This window comes from Eurosta solidaginis, chromosome 5, assembly GCF_040869045.1.
Source record: "Eurosta solidaginis isolate ZX-2024a chromosome 5, ASM4086904v1, whole genome shotgun sequence".
Taxonomy (NCBI): domain Eukaryota; kingdom Metazoa; phylum Arthropoda; class Insecta; order Diptera; family Tephritidae; genus Eurosta; species Eurosta solidaginis.
In genome coordinates, this window is record NC_090323.1 from 66,975,397 (window position 1) to 66,991,702 (window position 16,306).

The window sequence follows — 16,306 nt, forward strand, 5'->3', positions numbered from 1 at the left end:
TTTAAAACTGTTACCTGAGTAAACGACTGCGCCAGAGTAAAAATTAACTTTCGGAGTATGTTTTTTCTTCCTATTTGAAAGCCGGCGAACAACGAACATCAAATTGATTTTGTGGCTTGGCAAACCTTTCGATTTTCTTTTTACCATGAAATGTTTCTCAGTCGAAGTACTTGCTGTTATCGTGGCTTTTGTAGCCACGTCACTGTTGACGGATACAAATTCGAGATTGTGAAGGATTTCGTTCATTTGGAAAGCAGGATTTAAAGCATAGACAATTTCGGCCTAGAAATCAAACGGAGTGCTTCCTTAGGCAAGTAAAGTCCTCTCTCGACGAACAAAATTCTCGCTCTACAATTCACTCATCATACCTGTCCTGAGGAATGGCTCGGAATCATGGGAGGTGTCGACAGAAGATGAGATGGATCTTGGAGTATTAAAGAGAAAATTTCTCCGGAAGGTTTATAGTCCTAATCGTGATATCGACGGCGAGTATCGAGGGAGGTATAATGATGAACTATATGAGCTTTACGCAGACATGACGATAGTGCAGCGATTGAAAATCAAAGGCCTCGCTAGCTATGTAGGGTACGTTATGCGGATGAACGAATACGCTCCGGTAGTTTGTAAACAGAGGAAAGAGAAGAACTTTACTGAGTTGGGAGAGACAGTTGGAGGAAGATTTTACCTCGCGACTGTTAGCGCAAAACATGGTTAGCTGACCTCACTGACTCAACGTACTTTGTTTTATTATAAAACTTCAAGAAGTGCTGTATGTTGAATTTTAGCAGGATTTACAGAACGCACCCGGACACATTTTTTGCTTACATTTTACTCCTTCTATTCTCATTCCGTACGAAAAAAGTACAAAAACTGTGAATAAAATGTGAACAAACATGTCATAGATGAATGGATTTGCAACTCTTTGTTTCGAGAGAGCGCTGTCAAAATGCACATTTTTTATAACATTTATCAATGATGCCACTCCAAACAAAAATGAATAGATCTGAAAATGGGGATTTTTGACATACATTTCGGCGATTATAGTTTCAATCATTTAATAAAATAATAGTCGTAAAATATTTATTTGCTTAAAGTTATTTTACAATAATACGACTAGTTAGGGTTAAATATAAACAAATCTAAGTAAAATTTACATTTCGATTAAATTAATTAGTCAAATATTGTAACGCATTTAACTCGCAGTGAAAACCATATATTCTTTTGAAATTTCAGTAAATCGGACCTATGATATAATAGTTAACATTATTTAATGGATAGGGCTTATCCTGCATGTCTGGCGTTCCAGGTTCTGTGATCAAATGGACTGGTTTCATCGGGAGTTCATATTTACAAAACCTATTTTTAGTGATAACTTTTGAATGGGAAATAATATTTACCCTCCGCCTTCGAACTAATAATATTTACACTAAAACAAGTATTTTTATCCTTTTTTCCATAATTTTTGAACGCTATTCTACAGTTGTAGGTCAAACTAAAGGTTACCAAAATTTTTGGCACGTTTTTCGTTTTGGCTGGCACATTTTGTGTTCTGGCACCCGCTTCAGCTGGCGCGAGGGATTTATCTGTGATTGTTGCCAGCAACAACTAGAAGATAAATCCCTCGTGAGAGCGAAAATATGAGAGCGTAAGCAAAAGATTCGTATCAATCTAATCTATGAAACATGTCTTAAGACACGAACAATAAATTGACGTTTTTTCATCCAATCGTCACTTGTAAACAATCAGCTTTTATAAGATACTAGCGTACCCTCGCCCGCTTCGCTAGGCGATATATTCAATGATTTGCTGAAAGAGAATAAAATTAATACGAAACAAAGCAAGTTCTTTGATACAATTTCATTCGAATTTTATTGTAACACTCTTTGGTAGACAACGTTTTTGGTTTTTCCATCTTTTGCGTAAATGAATAATGACGATGGTTTGCCTACTCGTGCGCAAGCTACATACAATTGTCCATGAGAAAAAATTGGGTATTCTAATTTAATACCGTACATTTGTAGAGACTGTTCTTGCGCCTTATTAATTGTCATAGCGAAGGCAAGGCGAATAAGGAACTGCAAACGTGTGAAATCGAATGGTAAATCCGTCGGAATCAGCGGAATTCTGGGAATAAAAACGTCTTCTCCTTTGTACTTCCCTTTCAAAACTGTTGCTTCGATAACGTTACCCATTAGCTTCTTCATAGCGAGTCTGTACCAGACGTTGCAAAGTCGTGGCACATTAATGTTGCGCAGCATAATAATCGGTACTCCAATTTTTAATCGTAAATTATGAGGTGGTAGGCCTGGCAAATCGAATGAGTTTAAGAATTCAGTTTGATAATTTACGACATCATCTTGATCAGTAATAGTGTCCATTGACTTATATGCAACTATGTCACCAGGTATTTGATCCAGAATAGCTGCATTTATATCATTGACGTCCTTATTTTTCGCAGCTAAAATTGCTCTTTCGCTGAGCCAATCATAGTTTTTGTAATGTTGAACTATGTTTGGAAATACACTCTGTATCAATGCCTCTTTAGACTGTGCAAAAGTGCAGAAATTGTTAGGCAATGTAATCATTCCTGTTGGATCGACAGACATTTGGTCATTTCTGATTTTCAGTAATTGCTGTGAAAATTCAGCTGCTGATGGATCGTTTTTTTAGTTGAACACGTACATTTGTAGTAAGTGTAAGCGTGTTTACATGTCTCCATAAATACGATGATTTTAAACATGCATTGATTTCATCTGCAGCCGTGGATCTTGGGATCACAGTTCTATCAAGTGCTTCCAATGATTTCTTGTGTGCCATAGTACACTCGTCCCATACGATGAGCTTGCATACTTTAAGAACTTTTGCCATTCCAGATGTTTTCGAAATATTACATGTTGGTGTTTCATTTACCTGCATAATCAAAAGCACCTTTTATGCAGAATGCGCTGTGCGACCTGCTTCCAGTAATGTAGCCGCAATTCCGGAAGAAGCGAGTGCCAATGCAACGTTATTATCTGATCGAATTGTTGCTAATATCAATGAAATCAAAGAGGTCTTGCCTGTTCCCCCAGGAGCATCCAAGAAAAAGAATCCACCAGTTCCATGGCTAACATTATTCATGATTGTATCATAAACATGTTGCTGTTGGTCATTCAATTTCGTTAAATTTGATGTTACAAATGTGTTTAGTTCATTACAATCATAATGCTATTCACGCTCCAGTTCTCGATTGAACATATCACAACGAGCATACATAACAAGAAACGTCAGTTCGTATGTTTGATATCAAACACTCCCTTCAAAAGATTGGGGTTTCTGACAGTTGCTTCCCACTTTTCATTTTAATTTTCGCCGCATGTCAAAACACTAGAGAAGTGTTGCCAGAACTTTTTTGCAGAAAAAAAGCTATATGGACAAAAATTAAAGGCTAAAAGAAGCGAAATAAAATCTTGCAAAGCTAAGAATAAATATAAATAAATGTAAGGCGCGATAGCATCCGAAGAGATTTTAGGCCGAGCTTCTCTTCCAATTTGCGTTGTGCTCCTTTTTAATTTTTCCTACAAATAAATAATACAAGCAAGCAATACAAACTGTTTTCTTTTTCATCTACAACGCTCTGTTGATCTCAAAATCCAAAGCATCATACATTGCCTTAGGGCGGGTTTTTCAGTACAAGTTCAACTCAGTTTTTCAGTTAAACTACGCTTAAACTTATTCTGTAGTTTTTCAGTCTATTTTAACTGAAGCTTAAGCTGAGCTTAAGCGGCCGACCTGACAGGGTTAAACTCTAGTTAACCTACCAGTTATTTGCGTTCGTTGGCAATGGCGTCGAATATACCCAATACGCATTTGGGCTAAGTACCACTTCAGCTTATGTTGGTAACAAGGCATACTTCTAATATCTCAAGTTGTTTGGAAACAGTGACTCAACTTGAGAATCATAACGTTCTGAGCAAAAAGGAAATTTTTTAATAAAGCAAAAAATGGTATTACGTACTTAAGTTGAAAAAAAGATAGTTCCTTGTATTTATGTGTGGTTCTCTCACTGGACTCAAATGCAAGATTACAATGCACCAGTATTTTCATAAAATAAAATAAAACACTTATTATTAAGAATTCATGAGCTTAACACCGGCTTATAATAATTGAATATTCAGTCGCCACCCCCCCCCCCCCCCCCCCGGGTTTCAGTGCGCCATGTTGCCAGGCCGAATACCCAAATACCCCAATGCTTACCCAAGGACGTCCAGTCCCAGGGCCACAACAGCAGTCGCGTCCTGGCCTTCCACAACCCAGGCGTAGTCACCCGTCACTTACTCCCAGAGTGACGACGTCTCCCTCTATGCACTTCAGAATTCTGCAGTTGAACTGTAATGGATTAACTGGGAAGAAGCGGCACAACATCCGCATTGCTGCGATTCAAGAGACTAAACTCACAGCAAGATCTGCATTGCAGACCTGTTCTGGGTATAATGTCCACAGAAAAGATCGCGAGAGCGGAAATGGAGGCGGCCTCGCGTTTATCATACACCACTCTGTGCAATATCATATATTTAATCCCGACATCGACCGCAGGGACAGTGTCTTACAACGTCAAGGCGTATCTGTCCGGTCAGGCGATGCAAACCTAGAAATCATCAACATCTACATCCCTCCTGCCACCTGTTGCCCCAGTGGCAGTGGATATCGCCCTAATATCAGCGCCGTACTCACTGGCAACAACTCATTATCATAGACGATTTCAATGTCCATCACGATCTATGGCATTCAAACTTGCGGGTGGACATTAGGGGTGAGATGTTGGCGGATCAAATAGAAGAAACGACGTTCTGCACAATAAACGGAGACGCCCCCACACGTATGGTAGGAAGCTGTCACAGTTTGCCGGATATTTCAATCGTGAGCGCAGAACTCGTAAACTGCGTCAACTGGCAGCCGATGGTAACATTGGCATCCGACCACCTGTATACTTATTTCGCTCGAGCGTTCCGCCGACTGTTGCGCCAGAGTGACTCGCGTCCCTGGGGAGTATGCGTTTCTCTTCCATTTTGAACATCCACGCCGATGGCACTACGCTACCGACTGTCATACACCCCAAAATCTTGGGTGTGACGTTTGATCAGGATCTACATTTTGGTGAGACGCAGCCGCAATTGTTCCGAAAATCCAGTACTTTGGGAAAAGACAAAGAAACGCTCATTACCACCTACAAAGTAATTGGCCAGCAGATTGCATGCTACGCGTCCCTTATATGGTCGCCAAGCCTAAAAATTACCTATTGGAATAAGCTACAGGCCTGCCAAAATACTGCTCTCAGAACCGCCACGGGCTGTCTTCTTATGTCCCCAGAACGCCATCTACATAATGAGGCGAGAATACTCCCCATCAGGGAGAGAAATGAGATGCTAACCAAACACTTCCTGTTGAATACCCAGAAACCTGGGCATCCCAACAAACATCTGATTGATGAGCCAACACCGCCTAGGGGCTTAAGGAGTCATCTCCGTAAGCATTTTGAGGAAATACGGCACCTGAGAACTCAGCCGTATGAAGCAAAAAAACACAAGCTGGTTCTTGGTGAACTCCACAAACAGGCGTCGGACTTTTATGCCAGGAATTGTGAATCCAGTACTCAAAGAACAGTACCCAAAACTTGCGGAAGAGCAACGCATACTCCCCAGGGAAAGCTAGTCACTCTAGCTCAACTTCGTTCTGGAGATTGTAACAGGTTAAACTCTTACCTATCCAGAATAAACCCCGACATACAAAATGTATGCCCCGCTTGCAATGTGTCGCCACATGACACCAACCATCTCTTTAATTGCAATGTGGAACCAACGCCTCTAACAGCCCTTTTATCTATTTTATCTATTTATTTATTTAGTCTAGTAAAAAATTTTTAGTACAGGCACTTATGACTATGAGACCAGCTTATATTAAGCTATGGAAAAAGAATTTATATTATTACAGATTAAGTAATTTTTTAGTTTAAGTTGAAAAGCGTATTTTGAGTCGGAGAAATCAATATCTAAAACACTTGAGAAGCAATTAATTTCTCATAGGGCTCTGTTAATAGACGCTTTTGAGTTATAAGCCCTATGAAAAAGATTTCAAAGTGGCGGAGGTTTCTACAGGGAGTATTTAAGCATAGTCTTTCAAGAAGCAGCGCGCAGTCAATTTTGCCCATGAAAAGATCGAAAATGAACAACGAGGACAAAAGAATTCTGCGATTATTTAGGGATAGTAAGGATATTAGTTGGCATCGAGACTCATAAGACGGGATCGGTTCAGAGAAACGTAATGAAATAAGCGCGAAGCGCATAAAGATTTTTTGAACCCGCTCCAGGCGGTTGATGTGAACTGCGTGGTAGGGCCGCCAAATGAAAGCCGCATACTCAAGCTTGGACCGCACAAAGGACGTATATAAAACTTTGAGTTTGTAGGGGTCAGAGAAGTTTGCGGAATGACGTCGGACAAAAGCAAGCATTGAAAGCGCCTTAGAAATTGTGAAGCTGACGTGAGTGTTAAAATTAAACTTTGAGTCGAAGTATACCCCCAAGTCTTTCAACTTCAAGAGTCGTTCGAAGAAAGGTTTCTGCAATATGAAAGGAGGTATGAAGTGGCCTCAGCAGTTTACCATACGTCACAGTGTGGCACTTACTTATATTAAGGAAAAGACGGTTCTTAACACACCAGATATAAAGCTTATTAATCTCAGATTGAAGAACAACGACATCATTATAAAACTGATCTCAGAATAGATCGTGAGATCATCAGTATAAAGCAGAAATTTGGTAGATGAGAAGCAAAAGCTAGTGTCATTAATGAACAAGATAAATAGTAAAGGGCCCAGAATACTGCCCTGGGGCACTCCAGAGGTGGTCCAAAATGGTTTCGAATAAACACCGTCAATATTTACAACATTACTTCTGTTGTGCAGGTAAGATTTAATCCACTGTAGGAACGTAGAGTGGAACCCATAACAAGCTAATTTCGCAATTAAAATTTTATGAGAAATTTTATCGAATGCCTTGGAGAAGTCTAGGTATATTGTATCAACCTGAAAACCCCGCCTAAATGCCGCGTAGCAATCCTCAGAAAAGACAGCGAGGTTCGTTAATGTGGATCTGGCCGGGACAAAACCATGTTGATTGGCGCAAATCAGATGTTTAATACTAAAGTAAAGCTCGTCATTGACAACACATTCAAAAAGCTTCGAAGTTGTAGACAATTTGGAAATAGGCCTGTAATTAGAACAGTTACTTTTGTTGCCAGACTTAAAAATGGGAGTGACGGATGCTTGTTTCCAGTCATCAATAAAAATACCCGATGCCAATGATTTATTGAATATAATCATTAACGGTCGTACTAGCGAAGGACAATTTTTCAATAGAATAACTGAAAGATTGTCAACATCAGTTCTGGAGGAATTTTTAAGTTTTATAATCCCCTCAACTATGTCTGCCTCAGTGAGAGTAAGTGACCCAAATTATTAGCGGAGGCAGACTTAATTAACTTGTGTATGTTATCTGTATCTTCCACAGTTAAATCATTATCTGTGATAAAGTTCGCCGAGAAGAAGTCAGCAAAGAGATTAGCAGCCTCATTAACGAGTTGGCAGTAATATTATTGTAGCTTACTGATTTCGGTATGCTAGATACGCTCTTCATGGAGTTAATGTAATTCCAAAAGTTCTTCGGATTGCTCTTGATGTTTACCTCAAAATTTCTGACGTACATAGCATATAACAACTTATTAAGATTGTTAAATTTTTTCTTATAAACAATAAACAAATAATAAAATCGACGCTGATTAGTAAACTTATATTTTTTAAAGAACTTGTTTCTCAAATTTTTTAGATGTTTGAGCTCACTATTGTGCCTGGGAGATTTATAAATTTTATTTTTATATACTGGCACGATTTTTTCGCAAATCTTATGAATTTCATTTTTAAATACGTTGAAAGATTTTCCAACTTCACTTTCGCCAAGCATAGCATCCCAATCAACTCCACGTAAAGCAGAATTTAAACGATTAAAATCACATCTTCGAAAATTGAACAATGTTTTCATATTTGATGTAGGAATACAGAAATACTCAAAGAACTGAATTTCAAGCTTTAAGGGCAGGTGATGCAAGTTTGGTGGCGAAATTGAAGACGCAGGTTCCGAGATAACAAAACTAATATTATTAGTTACAAAAATTAAATCAACCCCTCCAAAATTATCAATAAGATACGATTCATAAGAGCTGTTAATATTAGTAGGAATTAAATAGAGATTGTTTTCAAGAGAGATCCAGCTAAAATTACTTAAATTAAAATCCCTCGTATACATAGCTGCGTTTCTCCTAAAATTTGCTTAAGTTTTAATATATTATTTACATGAGCCTTATAAATACTTTCAGGGCTGGACGGCGGAATGTATGAAGCACAAATGAGCAGTTGACCCAGAGAGCCATGAATCCGCACAAAAAGTTGATCAAGAAGCGTGTCACTAACAGTTAAAGAAATAAGCGAGGCCTGGAGACCGACCCGGGCGGCAATCAGCAAAAAGAAGGCAATTGGGAAAAACTTTACAACAACTAAGGCATGACGTAGCTGAATGCGTTTATAACCATTTTCAACTATCGTAGGAGTGCGAGTTCGACTCCCACTCCCGGGAGAAAAGGCTTTGAAGAGATTTACAAGTTATAATCGAAACAGCTGTCGCCTTGTCCGTCCTGATGTCACGTTGTTTAAATTTTTCCCAAATTACTAAATAAATTATAAAATTAAAAAATTGCTTCTAATAAATGTTTTCATACATTTAAAAAAGCAATATGGGCAATCCCCAATTATTAAAATCTTACATATTTACGGTTAATCGACTCCGACTCTTTAGCAAGCTTGAAACACTGCAGTTGATGCTTATTTAGATTAGTATGTTTAATCACATACTCAATAATATCCTCAGGTTTGACCGAGGGTAAAAAAGAAGAAAGATGAAACCATCTGAAACGAGCAGCTACCCCAAGTTCAGTAGAAACACAAGAGCCAATCACGCGCCTCCGTGCGCTTCCCAAGGCAGTGGGTTCTATGTACCTGAGCGACTCGAGATTTTTCCCGACCAAGGACTGTCATTTCAGTGTGACCCCATTTAATTTGTTTCGTCCCTCCCACAAATTGTCATCCTCCCAGCAGCTCCTTGCAGCAGGACTGCTACATATTCTCTTACTCCGGGAAGGTATCGAACCCAATCCGGGTCCGTCTCCTGACCCCGGTCCTGAGAAATGGTTTTGCTGCATTTGCCAGAAAAGAATCTTTTTAGGACGGTCATACTCTGTTCAGTGTCTCTCGTGCAAGGGATGGTTGCATCGGACAGGTTGTTCTGGGCTTGATCCCAAAACCCGACGTCCACGTAACTTTTATAAATCTTTTGTGGCTCCCTGCTGCTCACGCCCAAGGACGTCCCGTAGTCTACGCCTAAGCGTATCCCCACTACCTTCCAGCAGCTTCGCTGCTCAGCAAGCCACAACAAGTACCCGCTGCTGCTCGCGCCCCACGGCGCCAACAACTCAAACAGCTGATACCACTCATAACTACTACCTTCGTAGTAGAGCTGGTAGCAATGCTGAGCATCAGCCCCTGCCCCCGTCTTCTTCTCCCCCTCTTTTCTGGCAGCAATCGTGCAGGTCAGGGAAACAGACTCTTAGTCCCTGCCTCCGTTTGCACCGTCTGCCAGCACAGAATATATAGGTTTGCGACATCCGCTCAATGCAGCTCCTGCCTTGGGTGGTGCCACTTTCCTAGATGTTCTGGTCTCCGCGACGGCAACCCGTCGACGGGTTTCATCGCGCCATGTTGCCAGGTCGCAAACCCAAATCATCCGGGTACCCCAATGCTTGCCCAAGGGCGCCCAGTCCCAAGACCACAACAGCAATTGCGTCCTGGCCTTCCACAACCTAGACGTAGTCACCCCTCACTTACCCCTAGAGTGGCGGCGTCACCCCTCATGCACTTCAGAATTCTGCAGTTCAACTGTAATGGACTAACTGGGAAGATTACGGAGATAGTCGATTTCATGAAGCGGCACAACATCCGCATTGCTGCGATTCAAGAGACTAAACTCACAGCAAGATCTGCATTGCAGACCTGCTCTGGTTATAATGTCCACAGGAAAGACCGCGAGAGCGGAAATGGAGGCGGCCTCGCGTTTATTATACACTACTCTGTGCAATATCATATATTTGATCCTGGCATCGACCGACAGTGACAATGTCTTAGAACGTCAAGGCCTATCTGTCCGGTCAGGCGATGCAAATCTAGAAATCATCAACATCTACATCCCTCCTGTCACCTGTTGCCCCAGCGGATACCGCCCTAATATCGAGGCCTTACTCACTGGCAACAATCGCATTATCTTAGGCGATTTCAATGCCCATCACGACCTATGGCATTCAAACTTGCGGGCGGATAGTAGGGGTGAGATGTTGGCGGATCAAATAGACGAAACGACGTTCCGCACAATAAACGGAGACGCCCCCACACGTATGGTAGGAAGCTGTCATAGCTCGCCAGATATCTCAATCGTGAGCGCAAACTCGTAAACTGCGTCAACTGGCAGCCGATGGTAACATTGGCATCCGACCACCTGCCCATACTTATTTCGTTCGAGCGTACCGCCGACTTCATCGTCACCGAAAAACGCACTTTCATAAACTTCAAAAAAGGAAAGTGGGAAGAATATAAATCTGCAACAGACAACAGCTTTGCTGCCCCCCCTATCCCGACTGATGCCCGCCAAGGGGAGCGTGCCTTCCGTAAGGTCATTGAATCCGCCTCGGCACATTTCATTCCCGCCGGGAGAATTCCCGAAATCCGGCCCCACTTCCCGGCGGAGGCCGCGAGCTTAGCGAGGGAACGCGACCTTATAAGACAGCTTGATCCAGGCGACCCCCAAATAAGGGATATAAACCAACGCATCAGATTGCTTGTGGACGAACACAAGCGGGCGAAATGGGAAGAGCACCTAAGAGGCTGTAACCTCTCTACCGGTGTAGGTAAACTTTGGTCCACCGTAAAGTCCCTATCGAATCCGACTAAGCACAAAGACAAAGTTTCCATGGGATTCAAGGGGTTGTGTAGCGCAATATATAGCTTCTCCAACCCAATTGTCAACCTCACCTTCGAGCGGCGAATCCCGTTTCACTAACAGACGAGGCTCTGGCGACCCCAAGCTCCTCATGGAACTTGGGGGTGGGGAGGGAGGGATGGCCTGAAGGTTTAATGTGGCCATATAAATCGTTCCCGAGATGGTCGGGCCAGCACCTTAATGGTGCTGTGTTACCGGAGCGTATCGGATCTGTATCCGACAAAGGACCATCACATCGATAACACTCCCCAAAGCCTTCGGGGAGTAACTAATCGCTACAACAACAACAACAACAACAAAGTTTCCATCGCCTTTGGCGATAAGGTGCTGTCGGATGCGAAAAAATGCGTGAGCGCTTTCTGCCGACAATATATAATGCATCCTACGGTCGACAAAGATAGACGGAGAGCCAATAGACGCGCACATAAACACAAACTCAGCGCGTCACCAATTACCATCACCGCTAGAGAGGTTGAGGACGCCCTTGGTCGCGCTAAACCATCCAAAGCAGTGGGCCCAGACGGCATAGCCATGCCGATGCTTAAAAACCTAGGGGAAGGGGGTTTCAAATATTTAGCGCATGTATTCAACCTGTCTCTTTCCACCTTTGTCATACCCGAGAAATGGAAAATGGCCAAGGTGGTCCCGCTTCTAAAGCCTGGGAAACCAGCTAACGTAGGTGAGTCATATCGTCCGATATCTCTCCTATCGCCAGTGGCAAAGACGCTTGAAGCCATTTTGCTCCCTTATTTCCAAGCACATTTGCAGCTAGCCCCTCATCAGCATGGCTTCAGAAAACTCCATAGCACTACCTCCGCGCTAAATGTCATTAGCACCCAGATAAATTGCGGTTTGAATCAACATCCCCACCATAGAACAGTACTCGTAGCGTTAGACCTATCAAAAGCTTTTGATACGGTCAACCATGGCTCGTTACTGCAAGACCTGGAAGGGTCTACCCTTCCCCCATGTCTTAAAAGGTGGACCGCAAATTATCTGGGTGGTCGGCAGGCATCGGTGCAATTCAGAAACGAAACATCAAAACAAAGGAGAATTAAACAAGGGGTGCCACAGGATGGTGTCCTATCCCCGCTTTTGTTTAATTTCTACATATCTAAGCTACCTTCACCACCGGAAGGAGTCACAATCGTTTCTTACGCCGATGACTGCACAATAATGGCCACAGGCCCAGGCCCAAAGATCGATGAGCTATGCAATAAAATAAACGGCTATCTCCCTGATCTCTCCAGTTTTTTCGCCTCGCGAAACCTGTCATTGTCACCGACTAAATCTTCCGCAACCTTATTTACAACATGGACGCCCCAAATGTCGACCATATTGAACATCCACGTCGATGGCACTACGCTACCGACTGTCCTACACCCCAAAATCTTGGGTGTGACGTTTGATCAGGATCTACATTTTGGTGCGCACGCAACCGCAATTGTTCCAAGAATTCAGAGCCGTAATAAAATCCTCAAATCCCTTGCTGGCAGTACCTGGGGAAAAGATAAAGAAACGCTCTTGACCACATACAAAGCAATTAGCCAGCCGATTACGTGCTACGCGTCACCCATATGGTCGCCAAGCCTAAAAACCACCCACTGGAAGAAATTACAGGCCTGCCAAAATACTGCTCTCAGAATCGCCACGGGCTGTCTTCTTATGTCCCCAGAACACCATCTGTATAATGAGGCGAGAATACTCCCCATCAGGGAGAGAAATGAGATGCTGACCAAACAGTTTCTGTTGAATACCCAGAAACCTGGGCATCCCAACAGACATCTGATTGACGAACCAGCACCGCCTAGGGGCCTAAGGAGTCATCTCCGTAAGCATTTTGAGGAAATACGGCACCTGAGAACCCAGCCGTATGAAGCGGAAAAACACAAGCAGGCCCTTGGTGAACTCCATAGACAGGCGTCGGACCTTTATGTCGGGAATTGCCCGGTGAATCCAGTACTTGAAGAAAAATATCCAGAACTCGCAGAAGAGGAACGCATACTCCCCAGGGAAACGCGTGTCACTCTTGCTCAACTTCGTTCTGGATACTGTAACAGGTTAAACTCTTACCTATCCAGAATCAACCCCGACATACAAAATGTATGCCCTGCTTGCAATGTGTCCCCACATGACACCAACCATCTCTTTAATTGTAATGTGGAACCAACGCCTCTAACACCCCTCTCCTTATGGTCCACCCCTGTTGAAACGGCAAGTTTCCTTGGACTCCCGTTAGAGGATATTGATGACAATTTGTGATCGGTCGCGGCTATTAGGTGGGGCGAGCATTGCTACAACAACAAAAACAACGCGCCTCCGTGAACGCCTATGATTGTTATTAACATTATTGTTGTTGTTACCGACATTGTTGTTGTTGTTGGCATTCTTGTTATTGTTATTATTATTATTGTCATTATGCGAGCTAGGTTGGATGTCCAATCCATACGATGTACTTGATTGCATTTTAGGATTCCCACCACTAGCAGTAATATTTAACTCATCAGGGTTAACAGCAATTGCAGCAGGTTTTTCCTTAAGTGTGCCTTTCATTATGGTCCACCCCTGATGAAAAAGCAAGTTTCCTTGGACTCCCGTTAGAGGATATTGATGACAATATGTGATCGGTCGCAACTATTGGGTGGGACGAAGCACTTCTACAACAACAACAACAACTAGTGGTGCTAAAATTACATATACACTTTGTAAAGTTAATATTCAGAAATCATTGCATACATTGGACAATAACCTGGAACTGGGACTTTCAAAGCTAAGAACATAGGTGAGTTATAAGTTTAAAATTTCGGTAACGTTTTAACGGTGCACCACCTAATTTTTATCAAAATTTATTAAAGGTGGTATAAAAAGACGATTTTCTAGAATCCGAAAACGAAAATACATATGTATATATTTTTTTCTGTCAAAAGATATAAGCAAAAATCAGTTCAAATTTTCATGGGGTTGTTGTATTTTGCCAGATTTGTTGTACACACACACTAATGCAGAAAGGTGTTCTGTGCGCATTTTATGGTTGTTTTTTTAGATCGCGGAACACCGCCAACGCAGAAAGGTGTTCTGTGCAAAAAAAAATACTATTTATCGGGCCCCACATTTCGGACCCTCTCGGGGTTCTTGTTGTTGTTGTATTAACAGTGCGTCGCCCCATTCAGTGGGCACGACCACGCAAAAAGCACTGATACAACAACAACAACGCAAATATTGTCATTAAAGTCCTCTAACGGGAGTCCAAGGAAACTGGCTGTTTCAACAGGAGCGGACCATAGGGAGATAGGAGTTAGAGGCGTAGGTTCCACATTACAATTGAAAAGATGGTTGGTGTCATGTGGGGACACATCGCATGCAAGGCATATGTACATTACGTACATATGTCGGGATTGATTCTGGAAAAGTAAGAGTTTAACCTGTTACAGCATCCAGGACGTATAATACATTATTGAGTCGTTTTTTATTTATACATATTTCGATGTCTGGTAGCTCCATATAAGCTGCGTTTTCTTTCATTTTTTTTGGTAACTCTAATATTAAATTGACTATAAGCCTCCTGTGGGTAGGGATGGTGTTTTTATGATCAGGGGATAACCCCCACTCGCCCCCTCCAACCACAACCTGCTCTCCGGAACCCTTAATGTATAGTCTACCCTTGTAAATCACTAATTCGTTTGTATTATGATTTATTTTTTAATATTATAACTCATAAATTTTTATATTATTCGATTAGGCTGTTTTACGCAGTGGGATTGGGTTTTGCTTCAGATGCAAGTATATAGACCGCATACGTGATACATCTTTGCCAGATTTGTTTACTTTAGGATTGAAATCGCACAATTTTGAAATGCGCTCCCACTCAGTGCCAGGCTCCATTGGACCACCATTTTCAAGCGCTGCTGCTTGTTTTTCGGCATTACGTGATGCTGACTTGGTTTTACCGATGGATTCTTCTGTTTGGCGCAACCAGTCTTCCAATTCCTGTTTGGCTTGTTGGCGCAACTCTTCTTTTTTACGTTCTTCTTCACGATCCTTTTCTTCGAGACGTTGTTTCTGTTCTTCACGCCATTTTCTTATTTTTTCAGGTTCAATACGTGAGGGTGGTGGTCCTGATATACCAACAGGTTCATTTGATTCACCACCGATCATTTCGAAGCTTCCTGTAGATGACCCAAGACCACCACCAACTCCTACGTTGGGTACAAGATCATCGCCACCAAGTAACCCATTACCACTATCAGTGATTGTTGCAGCCGGAGCACCCGCGTTCGTTGAGGGTACAATTTCGGATTCGAGATCACCAAGAACTGACTGTTCACGTGCTAAAAATTCTGCTGCGGGATCAATTTCCTCTTTAGGAGCGAAATCATCACCAAAATCCATTTTTCAAACGAAACTAATAGGAAGAGATATGGGCGTATTTTGTCATCAGTTAACAGCAAGTACACGTTGGCATATTAAGCCGCTTTTAATTCAACATGCTTGAAAAAAAAACGACTTCCTATATAATTTTTAAAGATTTGTTATCTTTTAATGACTTTGTATAAATATTTATGTGTTAAATGTGTTTTCAGATTGAATCAGCACAATTCTGATAAAAAGAAATTTTTCAGTAAACTTTCTCAATCAATACGATAACTTATTCTTCTTCTTTATCGAACTATTGACAATCAGAAAAGAAAACTCCTGTGTAGGGAGCGAGACAACACTTGCGACCGAAATCAGAAAATCGAACGAAGCTAAACAATGGCGGACAAAATGCAAAAATATTCGCAAAATATATTTCTTACATAGTTTACGTTTTTATTTATACCTAGTTAATTATTTACACAGCTTACCGTAATAAAAAACTTTAACTTGTAAAAATAATTCACTATTGTAAAAAACAAAAGTTCAATCACGGAGTGTGTGGAACCAGAAGGTACAAGAAATGCGCGGCAAAACAATCAGCCAAGGTGACAATTCGTTTTTCAGCTGATTTCATAGGGCGATCGATATTTTGAAAATTCTGTTTGTTACAGCATGATTCAATCACAAGAGGTTGCTCGACAGACACATTTTTTGAGTTGCAGCCATTTTGCTCCCAAATCGAATTGACATCCGTTAACTGTGTTGTTTCTTTGCGAATTTTCGAAAAATATTAGTAGTAGAAATAGGAAGCAATCAGT

General features: G+C 41.7%; 2 protein-coding genes across 4 annotated transcripts in view; both read right to left on the reverse strand.

The window, feature by feature from the left end:
• Window positions 1–16,090, reverse strand: part of LOC137233713 (probable deoxycytidylate deaminase) — an 85,766-nt gene extending 69,676 nt beyond the window's left edge. The window contains exon 1 of the mRNA XM_067756991.1: window positions 15,977–16,090. The gene's annotated coding sequence lies outside the window, so the exon portion shown is untranslated. The remainder of the gene's footprint in view (window positions 1–15,976) is intronic.
• Clc (clathrin light chain) lies at window positions 14,808–16,098 on the reverse strand. Of its 3 annotated transcripts, none has more exons than XM_067756993.1 (3): window positions 15,977–16,062; window positions 15,666–15,877; window positions 14,808–15,534 (listed from the first exon to the last, which is right to left on the reverse strand). In XM_067756993.1, exon 3 carries the CDS (start codon window positions 15,519–15,521, stop codon window positions 14,868–14,870), a length of 654 nt encoding a protein of 217 aa, XP_067613094.1. In that variant the 5' UTR covers window positions 15,522–15,534; window positions 15,666–15,877; window positions 15,977–16,062; the 3' UTR covers window positions 14,808–14,867. The 3 variants fall into 3 exon arrangements, with proteins under 3 accessions (XP_067613094.1, XP_067613096.1, XP_067613093.1); XM_067756995.1 differs by having other exon boundaries at window positions 15,666–15,729; window positions 15,977–16,053; XM_067756992.1 differs by lacking the exon at window positions 15,666–15,877 and having other exon boundaries at window positions 15,977–16,098.
• Window positions 16,099–16,306: the final 208 nt, after the last annotated feature.